This window comes from Ammospiza caudacuta, chromosome 4, assembly GCF_027887145.1.
Source record: "Ammospiza caudacuta isolate bAmmCau1 chromosome 4, bAmmCau1.pri, whole genome shotgun sequence".
Taxonomy (NCBI): domain Eukaryota; kingdom Metazoa; phylum Chordata; class Aves; order Passeriformes; family Passerellidae; genus Ammospiza; species Ammospiza caudacuta.
Genome location: NC_080596.1, coordinates 24,332,246 through 24,352,520, shown reverse-complemented (window position 1 = coordinate 24,352,520; position 20,275 = coordinate 24,332,246). Strand labels below are relative to the sequence as shown.

Genomic DNA, 20,275 nt, shown 5'->3' with positions numbered 1-20,275 from the left:
TTGGATGCACATTTTACACAGGATCTTTGCATCTGCTTCCATTTATAAGGAATCTAGCTGCTTCACAACACAAACCAAGCAACGGTGTTTGGGGATGGGAATATTTTAAAAGGACAGCCCCGGCTTCAGACAAACACACCAATGTATTGGCAAAGGGAAAATCTTTTGTGGACCAGCACGTCACTGTCTTGGAAGTTGTGCCCTAAATCCTCTTTCCACCAAGGCTGGTTCATTTATTCTGTGGGAAGATTATAAACAAGAATCTGGTGGGCTTCCCTGAGGTTCTAGAGTTATTCACCTTTATATCATCTGTGATGCGTGCAAAAAGACAAGAGAAGGGTGGCTGTAAGGGGTTGAGCTGGGTATTTCTAAAAAATACTGAATTAAATTATTGAAATTTGATAGGCTAGAAGGAGAAACAGGATTGTCTATTGCATTTCAATTCTGTAGTTGAATATGTCCAAAGATAGATGACTTGTTACTTCACCACAGTGTATTTTGTAACCCTGTAATACAGGCTTTTTTGGTGAATTTCTGATAGAGTGGAGGGAGCAGGTTTATTGTCTTGTCAGTCCTTGCCTGCTGAAACTTGCATCTTCATTTCAAATGTGTTATTAAAAAACAAAATAAAATAGAAAAAGCCCGACTTGCATGTCAAGCTTCTCTTTCATTCATTTGTTCAAATACCAAACCAAGCCAGTTATCTCACCATGAAATAGAAAATCTGAGTGAATAAGTCACAGATTTGTGCAAACATCAGTTGGAGAAATGCTTCATGTGTATGAATAAGAGAAGATTTTAGGCAGTCTGAAAAACACACCCACCTAGTTCTGTATTGTAATTTATTGGCAGGACACCCTGTGAAAACCGGTTGTCACATTGACAAGGTTCCTTATTGGCAGCATCTAATTATCTAACATATATTATTACTTATCATGTTTTTTTCTTTCTTCTCCCCTGGTGAGCAAACGCTTATCAATTACAAGGAAGTGGGTGGAGTTAGGGCGCGACAAAGGGTAGAAATTACTTTTATCATTGAGAGTATCAGTAGTGTCAGTCTTCAGTGAGCAACAGCCTTCTCTTAGAGACAGCTTTGGCTCTTAGAATGTGTCATTTTTCTTTGCCTCTGTCTCTTGAAGCTTGCTAGATTCTCCACTACAGATGAGCATATATTCTCAGAAAGGCAGCTGATTGTCATTTTGGAGGGGCAAACATGGAAGAAAATAGAGAAGGTCATGGCCTTGCAGAAGGCAAGATTTTGTCTGTCTGGATTTTTTTGTTTGTGGCATTCGTTTGGTTGCCTTCGATATTTCGAGTGTCACTGGGGATTTGTCATTGCTATGTGAAAATTGTAATTAAAATGTTAGAGGTAAGTTGAGATGTGAGTTCAAAAGGTGTATGTTTGCTACAGGATATGTTTAATAAAAAATAAAAATAAAATTTTTATTAAGCATGTTCTGTAGCAAACACATACCTTTTCTTCTGACTTTTATGGCATTTATATCAAATGCCATAAAACTCAGAAGAGAACAAAATCCATTAACTTGCATGTGTTATTTGCAGCTTTATTTCATATGATAATCTTTTGAGGGGTATCTTTAATGGTATCTGGTTATGTGCTGACTTATCATTGCTTCTGGTTTGAGGTTTTTTTTGGTTAAAGTAGAGATTCCATGGTATTTTCTTCTAGTTCATGCTTGTTAGAATGCTTCATGCAAGTAGAATACTCATGACAAGTGAAGTATAAAGAAAAAGATCTATTAGTTTGTGGAGTTGGTAAGTAATAAAAATGTGTATTTTAGATGTATGGAAGTTTCAGTGGTTTTGTTTGGATTGTTTTAATTGCATGGAATTAATATTCCAGGTAAGAACACCGATTCTGTGTGTTTGCTTCACGCAGTTATAAATCTGGGGGATCCAGCAGTTACAAGTTCTGCTGTACAAGACTTAAAGGAATCTGTGTGCAACCTTCTAAAAGTGGAATTTTTCTAGAGATAAACAGATAATGGCTGAGATTCTGATCCTGTTTCTATCAATAAAAGGTTTCTGGGGCTTTTTGTAAGCCAGAATCTCATTTAGTTTTTCAAGTTTGGTGTTTCATATCCATTACTAGCCAGAAGTAGGTGCTGTGAATTCATCATATTGAACAGTAAACATTTCCATTTTCCAGTAGATTGACTTTGTGCTTCTGGCATAAACCTGCTTTCTGTGAATTTACTTTCTACTTGTGGTAGGAAACATGTTACTATTATTTTTGCTATTATTATTAAGCCCTTGGAATAATCTGCAGTAATTTTGCAGTAGAACATGTCTGTAACAGTGTGATACAGTTAATATCATGACTGTCTTACCTTGCCAGTTCTGTCTTATCTTTATGTTCTCTTTTGTTTGTTGTTGTTTGGGGAGGGTTGTTTGTTTGTTTTAATACTGATTAGGAGCTCTTGAGCAGTGTCTGTCTTCAGCTGTCTGAACATCATTTAGCATAGTGCAGATGACTACAAAATTTAGGGGTTAGTTATTTTTTTCAGATACTGATGTCAGTGGGCAATGACTGCTTGTGGTGGCTGTATGTAATATTGGCCTTTATATGTGAAATATTTTTTAATCAGACAGTGGTATGCTAATTAAATCCCTAATTAAGAGTTTCTCTAATATCAAACCTGTCTTTAGACAACTTCGCTGCTGCAGTTGGTGGACATCAAAATAATTTCTAGGTTTCTTTTTTCCCTGTGCATTTCCCAACTCCAAGAGATGTTTGACCCACTCAGTGTGTGTTTTATGTAGGAAGGTACTTCTCTTTGGTAAAGCACTTGAAGTATTTTTCTCTCCACACTTTTTGTAACAGGTTATTAGTGATAATTCAGTGCTCACAATGTGGAGGATCAATGTACTGAAAAATAAATAAGTTAATTGTTATGCGATCAGCTATAGCCTTTTGTGTCTCGTTCCCTGCTGCCACAGCAGCTAATAACAGGAGCAGCACAACTCCATGCACTGCTATTTAGGCTGGCTCATTTTGTTCTTTTGTTCAAAGTTGTTCCCTAATTGTCCTGTGGGCAAAAGAAAAGTTTCTGCTGTTTTCATCTTACAATTAATTCCAGTGGTTTTCTTTGAAGTATTGTCAAATGCTTCTCATTGAGCCACAAAAGTAGTTAAGAGCTATCTTGGTGGAAAATGAGAGGGAGAAAGAATGGAGGGCGTGTTAGGTCCCCTTTGCTTGTAATGTGGCACACTAGGCTCTTAGGAAGAAAGGGTAGGACTGGAAAACTCTGGGTTAAAGCTTGTGCATGGAACTGCTGAGCCTATTCTTGGAGTCCTGGGGCTTTTTCACCAGAATACAGCTAAAATTGCAGCTTGAGATAAGACAGCTTTATGGCAGGCTTGTTTGAGATACGAAAAATCTGACATTGAAACCCTGGAGAGGTATTGGCTGGTTTCTAGCTGTGATGTTGTGTTCCTGCAATATTGATCATGGGATAATGCACAGAGACCATCTGTGGTTCCTGTTGTCCTCTGGAATGGTGCAACAGGATGCCTTCCCAGGGAGCTGAGCTGGAAATGCTGAAGATGCTTAGTCATGTATTAGCACACTGCTGTCTATATTGCAGGAATGTCACTGCTCGAGGGAGTGCCAAAGAACTGGGTGATGCTGCAGCAAAAATCCAACCTTGAGCACTATGGCTGGTCACTCCATTGTGTTGCATTTTACTTAGTCTGTTATGTAGACCAGCAAAATTAATAGAAACATTCTCGCCTGAGGAGTTTTTTATATCTGTTTCTTACAGCTGAGCAGAGGAAAATTATGTTTTATTTTCCTCCATGTTTGGCAACTCGAGAAAAATAGAAGAGTGGAGACTGAAATCAAGGACTTCAAAGTAAAAAAAAAAAATTAAATTTTGTTTTCAAAGAAAATGTATCTTTAGACCTTACTTAATTTGTTTGGAGCAAAAAGGGTGTTTCAGAATAAAACTCAGATTTTCAGATCTATCACTAAGCAATGAGTAATGGTGGCATATGATGAGATAAGTCACTTTGATTTGTTGACTTCACTGAAGTGTTGTAGCACTATGAGTGGTGATTGGAATAAATGGGGAAAATGTAATCATGCATGGAAATAATTTTTACCTTCTGCTGCTTTTCCATCAAGGAATCTAGATACTTGTTATTTTAGAAAGAAAATAAATCATTTTATAAAAGCAAGATTCAAGGTTTGAAAATTTGGGGTGACTGTTTTTGTTTGCAGGTGCTTTTTGTGGTTGGGTTTTTGTTTGGATTTTGTTGGGTTTTGTTTTTTTTTTTTAGGACATATGGATAATATAATAGCAAAAGACCTCCAATACAGTAATTTCTCAATTGCATATATATTAGCCCATAATTTTTCTTATTATTACCCTTAAATTATCCTTCAAGTATTTATAGAAATTATAAAGGTGAACGTGGTTTGGGTGTTGTTAGGGTTATTCTTTCACATATGCTTGTAAACTTTTATTTGTAAATAATGTCTTTTCTCTGAGCTTTGTCCATCCTGGGGTTTGTTGGAAATGAGGATATTAGCAAAGCTGTTCCAGGAATGTTACTCTAGTGTTTGCAAAAGAAGATGCATTTGCTAGGATGAAATCTATGCCATGCTCTCAGAGCCCTGTGAAGAGTCAAAGAAACACGTTAAACAGCTGTAGCTCTATTTGCCAAGAAATGTTCTGGAGTTCTACAAGATCTGAACTTCTGTATGAAATTGGAGCATTGCTGCTTCTAGAGAAAAAGAAATCAGCCATCTAAAAGTTGTGAGTAGTTTTTGCATTGAGAGCTCACTTGTACATGGAGGTAGCTCGTATGCTGTGAACTCCTACTGGAGCATGGCGGATGTTGTTGACGCTTCAGCTGGTGAAAACTTGCACTGCTGTGCTTTTAAATACATGGCTATCCTTGCTGGCCTCTCCATCAAAACCCAAACAAATTATATATCAGTGCTTTTATCCCAAACAACCCCTTCTCAACCCATTTCATCAGTCCCCATGGAGCAGCCAGGAGATTTGTGAGTCCTTTTCTCAGCCTGAGGGTGGACAGTCAGATCATCTCAGACACTGAGTGTAACACTCACACTATTTGATCTGTGTTCATGTTTGTAATGGGCAAGGGGAAATAATGCCAGGCAGAAACCACTGTTGAGTGAAGAGGTCACAAGTGCTTGATCTTAGATGGTGATTTTAGTTCATGCTGAAAACCTACCAAGCTTCTCTTTGACACTGTAGTGGAAGACTTTACATGGAAGAATTGCCCATGAGCTTTTGTCACACATGAGGAAAAGATTGAGAAAAGTTCATGTAATGAGTGATTAGAAAAACCTTTTGTGAGAATATGGGAGAAGAGGTAGTAAAATATGGGAAGAGAGGCAAAACTGAATTATTACTTAGTATGGAAAGACGGAGGATTGAGCTGTACTCAATACAAAAGCAAAAAAGGAGGAAAAATCGTGCAAGATATGAGATTTCAGGAAATGAACATTCCACATTGTCTTTCATGTCATGTCCTGTGAAGGCAGTAATTAACATAAAGCAGTATTGGGCACCCTCATTTTATTTAGAATGAAATTACAGAAAGCTCAAACAAATTACTGTTGCACTGTTGGAGTTAACCTGTCAAGTATTGAGTATTTCAGGTGGGATCAGCCATTGGGTGTTTGGACTTGGTATCCTCATCACCTCAGAAATGGGAGTGAGGGAAAGCACAACATCTGAGTTATCATTCAGTCAGCAGGTGTAGGAATGAAGTTGCTACATTTAATACTTAAATTCTGTGTTAGTTGCAACATCTGTGGGTTTTTTTGTAAGGTATTTAAAACATCCTTTCATTACTGTTTTGCAACAGAGAACAGCGTGACAGCTCTGTCTCAATACTGTGCAATACAAAGGTGATCACAAAGCCTTACTTCATTTTGGAAAACAAATTCTACACACAGATGCTACCAAAGGCAGAACAGCACAGTAGCCACTGCAGAGTTAGTCAGTCCAGAGTTTGACCCAGACAGATGGCTTTGACAGGTGTCAATTCAATGGCTGGACTGAAAGCCTAAGGCCTGGGTGACTCTACAGCTGTGTTCCCTCCTCGCTGCTTGTTCTTCAGTCTCCCATGCCAAGCCATGAGTTAGGAGAATTTCATGTCCCATGATGGCTTGTGGAAATATATTGCCTTTTTTCATACTCACATACTCTGCCCAAAGCTTTCCCATGGTAAGCCTCAGTCTTGTAGTAGAAGAGAAAATGGATAAGTGCTCCTTAAGCAACTCCTCTGTGCCAGTCCAGACTTTGCAGATGCCTGTCTCAGCCATCTCAGCCAGCTCTTTCCCAAGCTAATGAGCCCTGTGTAACTGTTCAGCCTTTGAAAGCTCTTCTTCATCTTTCTGGGACGCTGCCTTTATAGCCTTGACTATTTAGTTTAAGTCTGCCACTTTTGCCTCACTCTTTCTCTGTGCTAGGAGGCAAGATTTTATAATTTACTAGTAAGCTTTGTAAATTTTTGTGGGTTTTGACATGTCTTGCTCATTTAGATTAATTAACATGTATTTTTGGAGCCAGCTTGGTCAGTGACTGTCACCCTTTTTCTGTCTGGGCATTAAAAGCCAGCCTCCTGGAGGTATTCCAGATCCTTCAAGACAGTATGAGCAAGCTCATTTCTGGCAGTCCTGGCCAGCTGACAGGTGCTTTTTATGTAGGAGGACAATGATAGGCAAGATAAGGGTGGTAGACAGGAAACAGGAAAGCACAGACTAAGGCAGAAGGCTTTATTTGTCAGTTTCAAATATTTTATGTTTTATATTTTTTCTTCCCTAATGCCATGCAACTATCCTAAAGGATGTTGGGGAAGAGATGAGGACCAGCAGTATTTTGTAAAGAGGTTAAATTTGCCATTACTTACTCTCTTTTGCAACGTTCCTGTACCTGTTCTGTATGTTCTTTCATTTCTCAGTGTGTGGGCTGCTGTTTTCATGACATCCCCTGGTTCCACCTGGCTCCACCATTCTGAATGACTCTCCTTGTGTTGCAAAAGATTGAGAGATGATGTTCCTGTTGACCTTTTCAGGAGAATAATTGGGAAGTATAGAAAAGATGATGCTCTGTGGTGTAGGTTTTTAAATTTCTTTTTTGGGGAGGTTGTTTGATTTATGGTGTTACTAAAGAAGGTTTGTATGGAGTTTAAAATACTACATTAAAGCCTATTCTGCCTTCACTTTTTTCTTTTCTTTTATGATGGCTGGTAAAAAAAAAAAAGGTCAGTTACGGGTAACTAAAATATCCTAGATATGTGAAGGCAAAGTGTCCATTTTGATTTCGTTACTGACTTAATTTTGATAGCTACAGAAAGAGCATGCAAAACTTAAGGGTGGCAAAAAGCTGGTTGATGTTTGCACATGAGACATGTTGTAATGTAGTGAAGACTGTTTGAGATCAGCCTTGTGGCGACTTGTGTGGCTGCACATAGCTAGAGGGAAATACACTGTTTAGCAAGAGTTTATATGAAACAGATGGATCCTTATGTATTGTAGATGGGAACCTTTAATAGCAGGTGAAGGCATAAACTGAGTGGGTTACTGAGCCTTTAATAATGAGCAGAGCCTACACTCAAGCCTCCTATGCCCTTTGTTAGGGCAGGTACCTTGACAGAAATACAGCCAGATTTTAGTACTCATGGGAGCTACTATTTATATGTCTATGTATGTATGATGAAAACATTCAAAACTAGGAAAACTTCAAAACTCAGGCATAATTTTATATTTGATTTTGCTAATGGAGAGTTTTATGATGCTCTATGCAAGGAGAAGAAATGGTTTAGCCCAAAAAAATGAATACAGGGAAGGGTGAAAGCTTGTTACCACAGCTGCTCTTCTGAAATACTATCGATACACAATGTTGCCAGCTCTGTTTTCTATCAGCAGAAACCACTTGAATGCCCTCAAAATGAATTCATCTCTTTTATTCTTTAAAATCAAATTTTCAGGTCTATTTTTCTGGCATACCTCTAATGTCTGATATTATTTTGTATAATCTTATTGCCTGCAGCTAACTAGAGAAGATAGAGTTTTGGGTATATTGGATCTTATAGAGTTTCATAGGTAGCTCAGTAATTTGTTGGACCTACAGAAAAAAAAAAACAACTGCCTGTGTCCTGAAAAGCAGTTTGAGCCAAACAATTTTTCCTGGAAATGGCAGAAGGTAGTCTGTGTAACAAATGAAACAGGAGGTCTGAAGGGCACGCTTCAGGCTGAGTTTGAAAAATGAAAATCCTAGACCTGGCAGGGGTAAAAGAGGCTCAGACAATTCACCTGAGGTAATTGCAGAATGTCTGGAAATGATGAAATGAAAACCATCATCATCTACTTTTCTTGTTTTGGGAACAGTGGGCCACCCTGCAGATTGAGGAGGGAGTAAAAAAGCAGAAGGCGATGGCACTTGAAAATTTAATCTCCACTGGTAAGATCTCTGGATGAAGGGGACACAGCACTATTTATCTTGTAAAAAGGCAGCTATTTAACAATCTTACTTAGAAAGGAGTTTGATGAGCAAATATCCATTGAAGCTATAAACCTACATAAGCATGTTATAAAATATCTAATCTCTGAGTTTTGTAAATAAAAGGAATTAGAGACTAGTGTGGATATAGAAAGACATTGCTGATAAGCATTTGGGAAGCATCCCTGTTTTCATAAGTGTTTTTTGCTTTTGGGCTCCATCAGCTCTCTCTTTACTGGATTGGGATAAATTAGTGTTCTTTGTGCCTGACATGGCTCTGCATAGTTATCTTTTGCTTCTTGTAACTCCTAGCACCCAAAAAGTCCAAGCTCGCAAATAAAAGAGTTACAGCATCCCATGGATCACAGATAGAATTTGTACTCTTTTCTAGACATGAGGATAAAATCCAAATAATTTTTTTCCCAACTACTTTTCCTTCCTTCTTTGATCAAAGAGTTAAGTTCTCATAGTTATCTTTTTACTTGTAGTGCCATTTTTAGTGATTAGTCATGTAGGCTGCTTGGTTTGTCAGCTAATAATTTTCTGTTCTGATGATTTCCTGGGAGTTGAAGGTTTTACTGAAGTGCAGATGGAGGAAAACTTTGTGATTCTGTTCAGGGGGAGGTAGGTTGATCAAGATAAATTAATGTATTTTTATCATGCATATTTAATGTCATCCAATATACCCCATCAAAAAGAAAAAAAAAAAAAAAACAAAAAAGATGTGGGGGAGGCAAACAAAAAAGCCAAGTGTTAGCTGGTATGAACCAACAGAATTTTAGTCACTGTAACCAGCCAGATGAGAATCTGGTCTCAGAGTGACCTCAGCAGACTTGCTGCATTGCTGTCCTGTGGGGTGTGATTTTACAAATAGCAGAGCAAGAATGTGTTGTTATTATTCCTGCACAATGTGTCTGTGTAATGCTTTGTGTGTCTGGGAGGGGAGAAACCCAGGCACTTTCAAGTTTTTTGGTAGGGAAGTGACTCTAAGCAGAGAAGGGATGGGGGGAGATAGAAGGTTCTAAGAAAAAAAATGCAGAGGAAGGTGTTTTTTACAGCTGGGAAACAATAAAGCTAATCAACATCAGCAAGAACAATCATACAAACTCTGCCTGAATTTGAGTCAAGGCACCAGAAGGGATCTGCTGTTTTGGCAGTGTATATATTTCTAGGTCTGAGTGCCTATGTTGTTTGGTAAATAATAATGAAGTAGGTGCTGTGGTCAAGGTTTTATTTGCAGCTTGATCAGAATCCTTTTCTTCTTCCTCAGCAACTTAGGGGCGATATATGGCATAGGATTGCTGTCCATATCTGGACGTAGTTGCTGTGGCCCATGGTTTCCTCGGTAATGCGTGGGTTCCTGACACAATTGGACATATATTTTCCCATATATACACCCCCCGCATTTAGAGAAGTAACTTGTGGAATGAACTGTCAGTACATCAATAAGGCATAGCAATGCATTATTGTGCTTGAGTAGGAGAGCTGTTTCTAAAAAGCATATGTATTTCTTGATATTCTCTTTGGAATCCATGTTGTTCATTTCACCTTGTGGAAGAAGGGCTCATTTCCTCATGCAGGGATCATCCAGAGAGATGAGACTCCCATGGAGAAGGAGGTTGTGGGCCGATGCCGAGGATGTTTCAGCCTTGCTGATGTCATGTACTTCTCCAAGAAGGGCTGTGAGGCAGTTGCAGAGGATGAAGTCACTCAACGGTTCTCCTCTGAGGAGCTGCTGTCCTGGAATCTCCTCAGCAGAACCAATGCCAACCTGCATCATGTCAGCTGGAAACTGGCTGCTGTGTGGGTCACTGGCATCCTAATTCGGTATTGCCTCCTGCTGCCTTTCCGGTGAGCCACACAGGATTTGCTGGGATCCTATTTCACAGTACTTTTTACAGAAGGTGTGAAATAATATACTCTTGGCTAGTGGAGGAAGGAGAATCTGGCATGACCTTTCCAAGAAGCCAACTAAACTCAAATATCCCTTAAAAAAAAAGTAAATTTCTCATGTTACATATGTTTTATTAGTAATTAATTTGCATTTAAAATCCAGCAAAGCTGGATTAAGGGGTTTGTGCGGGTTAGCAAGTAGTTTGTTGCTAGTTAGATGCTATTAAATGCTGGAAGGAAGCATTGTGAAATGGATTAAAGAGCCAAGTAAGAAAACCTTCTTGCTTACTCCTCCAGTTTTGCTTCTTGGCATTTAATTAAGATTGTTTTACTTTGTAGCATCTGCTTGTCTGTTTTCAGCATCCTGTTGCTGGTGTTGGCCACTACTGTAGTGGGACAGTTTCCAAATGGCAGGTAGGTATTTGCTGAGGGCTCTTTCAGTTCTTCTGTATTTCTTTAAGGATTTGAACTAGTAGTTGGAACAGTCTGCTGAAGTCCAGAGGATTGATGTGGACTATCACGGGCTGACTTTTTCTCTCCTGTAAAATTATAGAGTGTTGTGAGAGAAAGTTATGGCAATGGCATCTGGAAGCAGACATGCAGTGTGAACCTTAGTATGGTCTTTGTAGTAACAGCAATTTGGGATAACTCAGAGAGTTTACATTGCATGTGTGGCTCCATAGAACTAGAAATGTATTTATGGCTTCATTTCTTTTAGAGTTAAAGGCTGGCTGAGCAACCAGGTCCAGATGATATGTGCCACCTTAGGTGTCCGATGTCTGAGTGGCCTTGTTCATTTCCATAACAGGTGAGTGCTGCCACCTTGCCCTTTATTAGTCTGGAGTTTGTTTCTTGCAGTATTTAACATCTCAAGTTTTGGAGCAGGATTCTTATTCCATTACTGCCTGGATACTTGGTGATGGTACAACTTGATCCAAAAAGCTGTTTGGATCATCCAGACTCTCTCAGGATGTTCACATGCCCTCCTGTGTTTCCTGCTGTGTATTGGCAGGGTGTGTGTAGATGATGTAGTACTCTTCAGACACTTAGATAGTGCTTGCCACCTGACTGGGATTGTAGTCTGGAAAATAAACATTAATTACTTTTATGGTTGTCATTGCAGGGAAAACAAACCACAGAAAGGAGGCATCTGTGTAGCCAACCACACATCTCCATTGGATGTCCTAATCCTGGCCAGTGATGGATGCTATTCCTTGGTATGAGCAAGACAGTTGGTAAATATCAGTAATGTTGAGATGTCCATAGATGGAGCATTGGGTAAGAGGGTGAACTTCCTTATAGAATATTTGGGATTTGACAGCATTCAAACTCACATTCTGAACTGAAAAAAACTAGATGCAAGCAGGTGTGTGCACATGCATGACCAAGGGGATTGGTATAATTTGTCAATAAGCTTGGAAATGTTTGCATTTGTGTTTAGAATTTAATCATTTAAGTGTGTGTGTGTGTTTGCTTTGTAACAAGTTTCTTTTGGACTTGCAGGTTGGCCAGGTACACGGAGGGCTTATGGGACTTATTCAAAAATCTTGCATGAGAACCTCTCAGCATGTCTTGTTTGAACGCTCAGAAATGAAAGACCGTCACCTGGTGAGGAAAAAGTAAGGTAGTGAGGTGTTTGCTTCATTGTCTGGTCAGGTGTGGTAATTTGTCATCAGTGTTGCCATTTTTTGTCATCATCTTTTTTTGTTGTTGGGTTGGGTTGGTTTGGTTTTGTTTTGCTTTGTTTTGGTTTTGGTTTTTTGGGTTTTTTTGGTTGTTTTTTTTTTAATGTATGGTGGTTTGATTTTGTCCTTTAATGCAGGCCAAAGAGGAGCTCCATGCTTTTGAGTTGTAGGAAAGACAGTTGTCTTGGAAAATGACCGATCTTAGTGTCAGTAATCTGCTTAGTGGCGATATTTGTGGTTTTAAGTGATGCAGCAAATATAGTAAGATAGTGACCTGTCAAATAAACGTGGGGAATCCTTAAATACATGTAAAACTGATGTTGGGAACCTAGAAAGCAGGAAAACTAGAAATTTGGAATATCTTTCAGTCTAAAAAATGTTTGACTGCATTCATAGCTGGAATCTGGGAAGTTATTTTCACATGCTTCAAGAACCACCATTCTCTGGTTAAAATGGAACTTCATAGAGCTTTGTAGAAAATCTACTTTTTAAATTCAAGAGATACTGAGATAAAGGCCTGAAACCAGAACATATTCCAGATGAGGCAACTGACAGGGTGAAAGGCAATTGGGCAAGGGCTTTTCTTGTCCTATGTGAGAGGTAATGAATGTTTAGACTCTTGAACAAAACAAATATGAAGTATACATTGAAATTTTGTTTTCTCCCCACAGACTTAGAGAACACATTGCAGATAAGGCCAAGTTACCCATTTTAATTTTCCCAGAAGGTAAGAATCAACTGTATTGATTTTTTTGCTCATCTCACTTCTTGCCATTGAGTGCAGTTTATTATATCCAGTCTTTAGAACTGTGGTTGTTTTTAGTCTGTAGAATTAATTAGTTCTTACGAGATATTAAAGGTCAGGTTCTAGTATTTTACAACAGTTTTATGACAGTTTATTTGCTTTAGCATATAAGAGAATGAAGACATACAGGGCTCTGAGATTATGTTCCAGAACTAAAGCTTACTTTCTTCTTTAAGAACTAAAGCTTACTTTCTTCTTTAAGAACTAAGTCTCCTTAAGACAGTTTAGGATTAATTTCCTGATACTTTTCTCAGAGTGGATTAAGCCCTTCATCTATTTTAATTCTGACCAGGCACCTGCATTAACAACACATCTGTAATGATGTTTAAGAAGGGGAGCTTTGAGGTAGGAGGGACCATCCATCCAGTAGCAATCAAGGTACTGTAACTGCACTTTTCTGAACATGGAAGGATTGGTTGCAAATGCTTCTCACATCAGGGAGTACTGAATAAGCCCTGAGAGACAGAAACTTGTGGTTTGGGAAACGTGTAATTTCTGTCCTGGCTCTTATGTGCTCTGAGGATAAGGGCAGTTTTCTTGGTACTTTCAAGTCATTCTGAATAGCTTTAGCCAGGTCACTCTAGATCTGGAAATATTAGTTACTTTTTCTGGCACTATAATGTTACCTGATCTTATGTAAGTTCTTAAAACTGGTGTGAGCATTGTCAAGGAAACCTTTGTAGTCAGCATATATGCAGATGACAAGATTTTACATTTTGAATAAATCTTTTGCTACAGTTGTGTTGCAGGTCTGTTACAGTTTGACATCATGCATTGCTTGTAAATGCTAACTGTTAGAAACTTGTAATAAATGTTGGAACTTTACTCTGAATTTACTGATGCTTTCAGGAGGTGTGATTAGATTTGCCCGTTATTTAATAAGTTGAATTGTGACTTTGTGGCCAAAAAAAAAAAAAAAAGAGCCATTTATGTGATTTAAACCAAGGCAGCTTATTCTTCTTGTCTTCCAGTATGACCCCCGCTTTGGAGATGCCTTCTGGAACAGCACAAAGCATTCCATTATGACCTATGGTTTTAATGTGTTAACCAGCTGGGCTATTGTCTGCAATGTGTGGTACCTGCCACCGATGGTCAAAGAGGTTCTTACACTTTTGTATGTTTTGAAAGTGCTTGTGAAATACTGTCTGGAAGGAGGTGTGCATTACTACACAAGGTGCTCTGAATCCTTATTGATAACTTAATGGACAGAGGCTAGGAAGCAACACTACAATCCAAGTGCTGGATTTATCTAGGATGCATCCCTTGCTCTGGCCAGACCTGGGACTTCAGGCTGTGTGTTGTTTGAGGCTGTCCCAGAAACCAGAGAGCCTCCCATGTAGTTCTTTTTGGTACCAGACTGGCAAACCAGGATCAGCTGGAACTGCTTACATTTGGCTCATAAATCCTACTGCCTGCTCTCTGACAAAACCTATCTATTTAAGTGAGGCACAGAGAAAATGTCTGTTGTAAAGCAATTAATGCATATATTTTTTTTTCAGGAAGAAGAAGATGCTGTTCACTTTGCTGACAGAGTCAAGGCTGTCATTGCTGCTCGGGCAGGAATGTCTGTGCTTCCTTGGTAAGAAGCAACACCTCTGGAATTGTTTTTAAAGGTGCTCTGTATTCTGAAATATTAGCATGGAATCCTTTAAAACCTGCTTTGTTTACACTGTAGTCCACCACCCTTACTGACTCTGATTCAGAAAATGTTACTTTATTACTTGAACAATTACATTAGAATAATTAGAATAATATAGCAGATAGAGAGAAACAGAGCTGACAGGTGGGTTTAGACAGCAGGCAGTATTAGGTGAAAATTAATTACTTGCCTGTTAAATGCTGGGTTAAAAGAAGGGCATTGTGGTGTTGTAAATCTTGGCAGTATAAATCACTTAGCATTGTCTTACAGATGTCAACATTAAGAGTGGAAACTGCTTTGACTACATAGTCTAAATATAGTAAAGTTTTTCTGCTTTGTCCCTGAAGTGAGTTTAAGGCTGTTTCTTTTCTGTATCTTTCAGGGATGGAGGACTGAAAAGGAAAAAGGTCAAAGAGTCTTTCAAGGAAGAGCAACAGAAAAAATATTGCCAGATAGTAATAGAAAATGGATCTGTGGGAAACGGAAATGTTTGTTAAATGCTATTTATTTTATCTCATTTTTCCATGACTTATCTCTACCAGAAAATAGACTGGCTTTATATTAAGCCAAACGTGTTTTCCTTCTGTTCCCATAAGATATTTTGCATGTGACACAGCAGGGAAACAATAAAGAAATATCCTTATTTAAAGCAAAGTACTCTAATTTTATAAACAGGAAAACATAAAATATGCTAATAAAGTTCTCCCTGATGCTGAGAAGAATCTACAGTAAAATTAATTATGTTCATTAAAGTATGACTTTAAAATATTTGCAATACCTTGAGGACTTAAATGGTTACTTATAATAAATCACCCCCGTACTGCTAGACTCTCTCAGCGACTTAGCCTAGCAATGCTCCTGTGAGCCACAGTAACCATGTTGCTCTAGAGATAGATCTCCTGATGTCAAAAGACATGAAGCATTTCACCAAAATATGTTTTCTGAATTGCATGTTGGAGAGGAAGTGTTTTATGTCAGAGGGAAAAAGCAGAGGCTTTCTCCTCCATGTCACAAGACCAGGGATGGCATTGTAGAATATTTTCTGCTATGACAAAGAGCAGAACAGTGTCCAGGGCATCATGTCCCTGATGTCTGGGTGTGTGAAGCTGAGGTAAATTAATCACAGCCAAGGACAGTGTAACAGAAAATATCCTGTGTTTTTAAATCATATCTTGTGGTTTTGTTAGATCCCTTTTTGAGTCTGTTTGTGTGCATTACACAAATTAAAGAAAGCCTATGATGTGACATCCACTGTCCTCTGCTGATGTTATTTCTAGATAGCTACTTGCTTGTGTTACCACTGGGTGTGAAGGCTGGGGATTTGGCCTCTGACAAGCCCAACCTCCAGGAACAGAGCAAGTGCTCTTAAGGAGTAGGCAGTGGGAATATTCTATAGTCTCCTATAGCATTTATTGCTATAAAATATTTGCCCTCCTGGTAAGTAGCTCTCATATCAAAGGATCAGTCTTCTTTAACCATCTGAATGTCCCTAATGAAACACACAAATAGCTGCTGTTTTGGCCAAGGTGCTCTAAAGACAGACCTTGGTAAGAACAGTTAATAATGTTTACATGACAGCAGCCCATTGGCTGAAGTCTCAGAAAAGACAGAGGATCAATCTTGGTGAGCACAAATACATGCTATATACATGTATTTGTATTTGCACAAATACAGAGGGACAGATGCACAGATACAACTCTACCCAGCCCTAGAGAGTCTAGAAAAACAATATCCCATGGAGGGGCTAACAGTAGCACAGAACTGAGCTCTCCTCTTTGGCCAGGCCTGGCATTGCTACAGGTGTGTGAATTTCTTTGGTGAATCAGTCAGTCTAAGTGCTGGTGTCATGGGTAAGCAGTAGGAGAATCTGCCCTTTTGCACAGCTTTTAGCCATGCAGGCTAAAAGGAAAGCCACCAGGCAGTAAGGAAAATTGCCTCAGGCTCTCCTGATTTGGAACAGGTCTACTTACTCCCAACTGTAGTAAGATGTGCTTCTGTGGCTGTTTAAGCTGTTGATTTATTTTCTAGGTATAAAAATGTGAAGAAATGTGATTGGAAATCCTGATAACTCTCAAATGTTTTCAGTGTTTAAAACTGGGAGATTGTCTTTCTATGTGACTGATTTCTGAGAGTTACTAACAGAGACTGCAGTAAGAGAAGTGTTGAGAGCGTTCTTCCTGCGCTACTCTGTACTTTCTTTGTTCTCAGAGGTAAAATGGGAGACTGAATAGGCAAAAAAAGGTGCCAGACACAGGAAAATATGGGGAGATAAAGAACAAGTGCTGGAAGAGAAATTTTCTGCTTCTATAAGAAATTAGGAGATTGATATGCCTTTTTTTTCCTGTCCTGCAACACTTCTCCAGCTCATCAAGAGGAGTCTCGGAATATGTGATCATCATTATGGTTATGGCTCCAAGTTGTGTAAAAGTAAAGCTCAGACCTCTGAATGTATGAGTATTATGTATCATTTGTGAGAGGATGGTGGGATTGTCAGTATTTTCTCAGTAATTTTTGGGCTGTATTAGCAAAGCAAGGTGAAAACTCTGTGAAGTGGGTACTTGCATATAGAATGGGGAAATAAAACCAAGTGATGAACCCAAGAACATGCCAGTTACAAGTGGAGTGTACTTTGTTACCTGCTGGTAAAAATGCCAGTCTGACTTGAAATAGAGACTACTTTGTCTTGTCCTGCTTTAAGTAAGTGTTTCTGATTTTTGGTGTTATTTTCTCTACTTACATTCCACCTCCTCCTTTCTTTTCTCTTGAAATGCAAACGAAATACAGAATATATCAGCAGAGGCCTTGGCAATTGCTTTTACCTGAAATTGTATATTGCCCTTAGACTGCCAAGGTTATGGAGGAATTGATTATTATCCAGAAGGTCTCCACAGATAAGTATGTTTTCCCCCTCTACTAGGAGGGCATGGTGACAGTAGAAAAGAACATGTTCTTATGACCACAACATGAGTGGGAAGCTGACAAATAGCTTATTTTTCACAATCAAGGATCTTGCACTTGTGTTACTCCTCCTCTTATCTTTCACTGGTCTTGCAGGAACCAGGTTTCTCAACTATTAGAGTGTAGGAATGTGCCCCCTGTTGACAGTGTGAACAAACGATCCTTTGTCTCCTTAAAAAGGAAAAAAGCCCAGAAGTTTCTCTCCTCCATTTGGTAAAAGACACCTCATAGAACCTTGAGGACTTCACCTCAAACCTAAGGATGCCCAATTGAACAGAAGCCAAAAGGTCCCACTTAAGCAATTCACTAGAAAAAGAGGAGAGCAAAGGAAGTAATTGCTTTTGTGGGGTGTTTATACCAGGAGCAAGAGCCTCTTGGACTTGGCTCAGTTTTTCTCTGTAAAGAGCTTTGTTATTTTGCCTTTTATTCTGTTTCCAACACTACCTCAGAAGCCATTCTGCTGCTTTTATGCCATCTGAGGTAGCTGGGCTATCTCGGGTGTGATGTTTCTCTGAGAGCTCATGGACCTGGCTAGAGGAAATATATCATTAGAGCTCCTCTTTTTTACCATGTACCTTTGCAGGATGAAATGCAGCATGGTCTTGTGCTCATTTGTGAGAAATGATAGGCTAAAATGGAAGCAAGTGGGTATTTGGGTGGACCAGGCAATTAATGCCCAAAACAAAACCAATCAAAGAAAAAAATCCTAAAAAAACCCTGTCCTGATTCAGGGCAAATTTTGGAGAGAACCCCCAAACGGGCTCCTCTAGGAAAGCAGATTCAATCAGCCCCTCTCCCCAACTGGTCTGGGAGAAAATACTTCCTTGGAGAAAAGTGGAAAAAAACTGTTTATTAAACAATAAAACCTAAACAATATTAATCAATAAAACCCCTGGCTGCTCCAAAAGAGATGACCAATTGAGAAAGTCCCCTCCCCAGGTTACAGCTCAGCTCGCTCAGTCTCTGATCAGTCCCTCCGGTGCTGGAAATGTCGTGGCCCAGGCCTGCCCCGGTGGGCCACAGGTGCAGCTGCCGGTGCTCTGCTGGTGTTCAGTCCAGAGCAGGTTTGAACAGGTCCAAAGAAAATGGAAAAAGATAAAAAAACCCCTTCAGTCCAGGGAACTTCTTTGCCTCAGCTAGCTAAACTAACTAAAAGCAAAGGAGACATCCGTCCCGCTGTCTGTCCATCTGCAGTCAGCACAGTCCAGGAACAGGAATGTGGAGGAGTGAGTGCAGTGTCTGAAAACAAACTGCTGCTTCTTCTCTCCCCCCTTCACTCTCTGGAACAAGTCTTAAAGGTGCAAAATTTATTACTCAGCATAAACAGAACAAGATGATTGGGGAAAAAAGCATCATATAGTCAACCTAGGACAAACCCTGTCAGTGTAAGTAATGTTTTTGCTTGTTATATTTTTTAATGTATTTATTATCTGATAGCTGTGCAAACAACATAGATGAGATGTATCATCATCTTGGACAAGCCTGTGAACACTGATTTCCTGCAGAGCACAAATTTCCTCTACTGTTGACCATTTAATATATTTCACCTTAACCAAGGAGCCTTGTTCTTTTAATTGACTGGAGGACCTAATCCCCAAGTTAAATATGATACAGCTAATAAGTGCAGGGAAGACCTACATTCTAGGTAGCCTTGCTTTTTAATTTGGTGTTGCTAGCTGGTACCTCTGTATGAAGCATGTGAGGGATGCTAACTGTTGCTGTGGCACTAATACATCAGGAAACTGAAACAAACCACAGCGGTCCAGGGTGCATTCATCCCAAACTTGAGCTGCCTAAGGAAATGAGCCATGAGTTGAAAATAAATGTAGGTTGGAATGAGTGAATAAAATAACTCCCTCCTGCTGTGTGGGTGGGGTAGAGAACAAAAATAGCTGCTGCTTCTAATTCTTGAAGATAGCACTGCTTTAACAGCTGTGTGGATAGAAAACCAGATCTATTTTACAAAGTTCTCCTTTGCTGAAACTTGGGCAGTGTGCTCATTATTATAATGATCTTTCCCTGTACCATACCTGCAAAACTGATTGATGTAGCTCAAATCCTTTATTCCCTTGGCTCCAAATGTCTTTTTCTGCCGCTGTCTTACATTTGGGAGCATTGTTTAAATGCTCATCTCTGACTTTTCCCGTCGGCTGGCTGCGCAAGGTGCGTGGCTGAGCGTTAGCAGAGATATGCAACGGGGGCCCTCTGGTGGCGTCCAGTCACTGGCAGCAAACTGCCTCGCACAGCCGGCTCTCCCATTTCCAGGAAACCACGAAAACGTAGAAATAACGTTGCATACTCCGAACACTGCATTTTCAAACATTGGTAGTGTTTACTACCCGCAAAACTTGTGCTTGCTTGAGGTTTCAGCAGCCTTTGCTGTGTGGGGTTTCTCCAGGCCATCTCTTCCGTGTCACAAACCAAAATCAGAACTGCTTCTGTCCTTTAGTTCATTCAAAATCAGGTAGGGGTCTAACCCTGAGAGGTAACAAACCTGGGATGTTCCTAAGGCAGTACAACATTTGCATTTGCTGAGATGAGTTTCTTCAGCACCTTGATGCTGTTTGATCTTGATCTGGGGCTGGGGATACTTTCAGAATAAGTTTTCAGGATAATGAAGATGTTCAGAACTTGTTTTCTACCAGCATGCATTTCCTTGTGTTGTAGTGAGAACTACAAACTGTTAGTGCCAAATTTAATAACACAGTGTTTCAAACTCTTCCATGTGCAGCTTGCCATGAAAAAAACCAAGAAAAGCAGCCTGGGCAGCTCCTCACTCTAAAGAACAAAT

The 20,275-nt window shown here is 39.5% G+C and overlaps 1 protein-coding gene across 2 annotated transcripts; it reads left to right on the top strand.

Moving 5' to 3' along the window:
• The first annotated feature begins 1,213 nt into the window (after positions 1–1,213).
• On the top strand, positions 1,214–15,231 carry LOC131556903 (glycerol-3-phosphate acyltransferase 3-like). 2 transcript variants are annotated; one of them, XM_058803823.1, is made up of 12 exons: positions 1,214–1,369; positions 8,393–8,463; positions 10,065–10,355; positions 10,737–10,811; positions 11,116–11,205; positions 11,521–11,614; positions 11,901–12,016; positions 12,754–12,809; positions 13,180–13,265; positions 13,859–13,987; positions 14,387–14,466; positions 14,909–15,231. In XM_058803823.1, exons 1-12 carry the CDS (start codon positions 1,214–1,216, stop codon positions 15,021–15,023), a joined length of 1,359 nt encoding a protein of 452 aa, XP_058659806.1. In that variant the 3' UTR covers positions 15,024–15,231. The 2 variants fall into 2 exon arrangements, with proteins under 2 accessions (XP_058659806.1, XP_058659805.1); XM_058803822.1 differs by having other exon boundaries at positions 8,393–8,465; positions 10,085–10,355.
• The last annotated feature ends 5,044 nt before the right edge of the window (positions 15,232–20,275 follow it).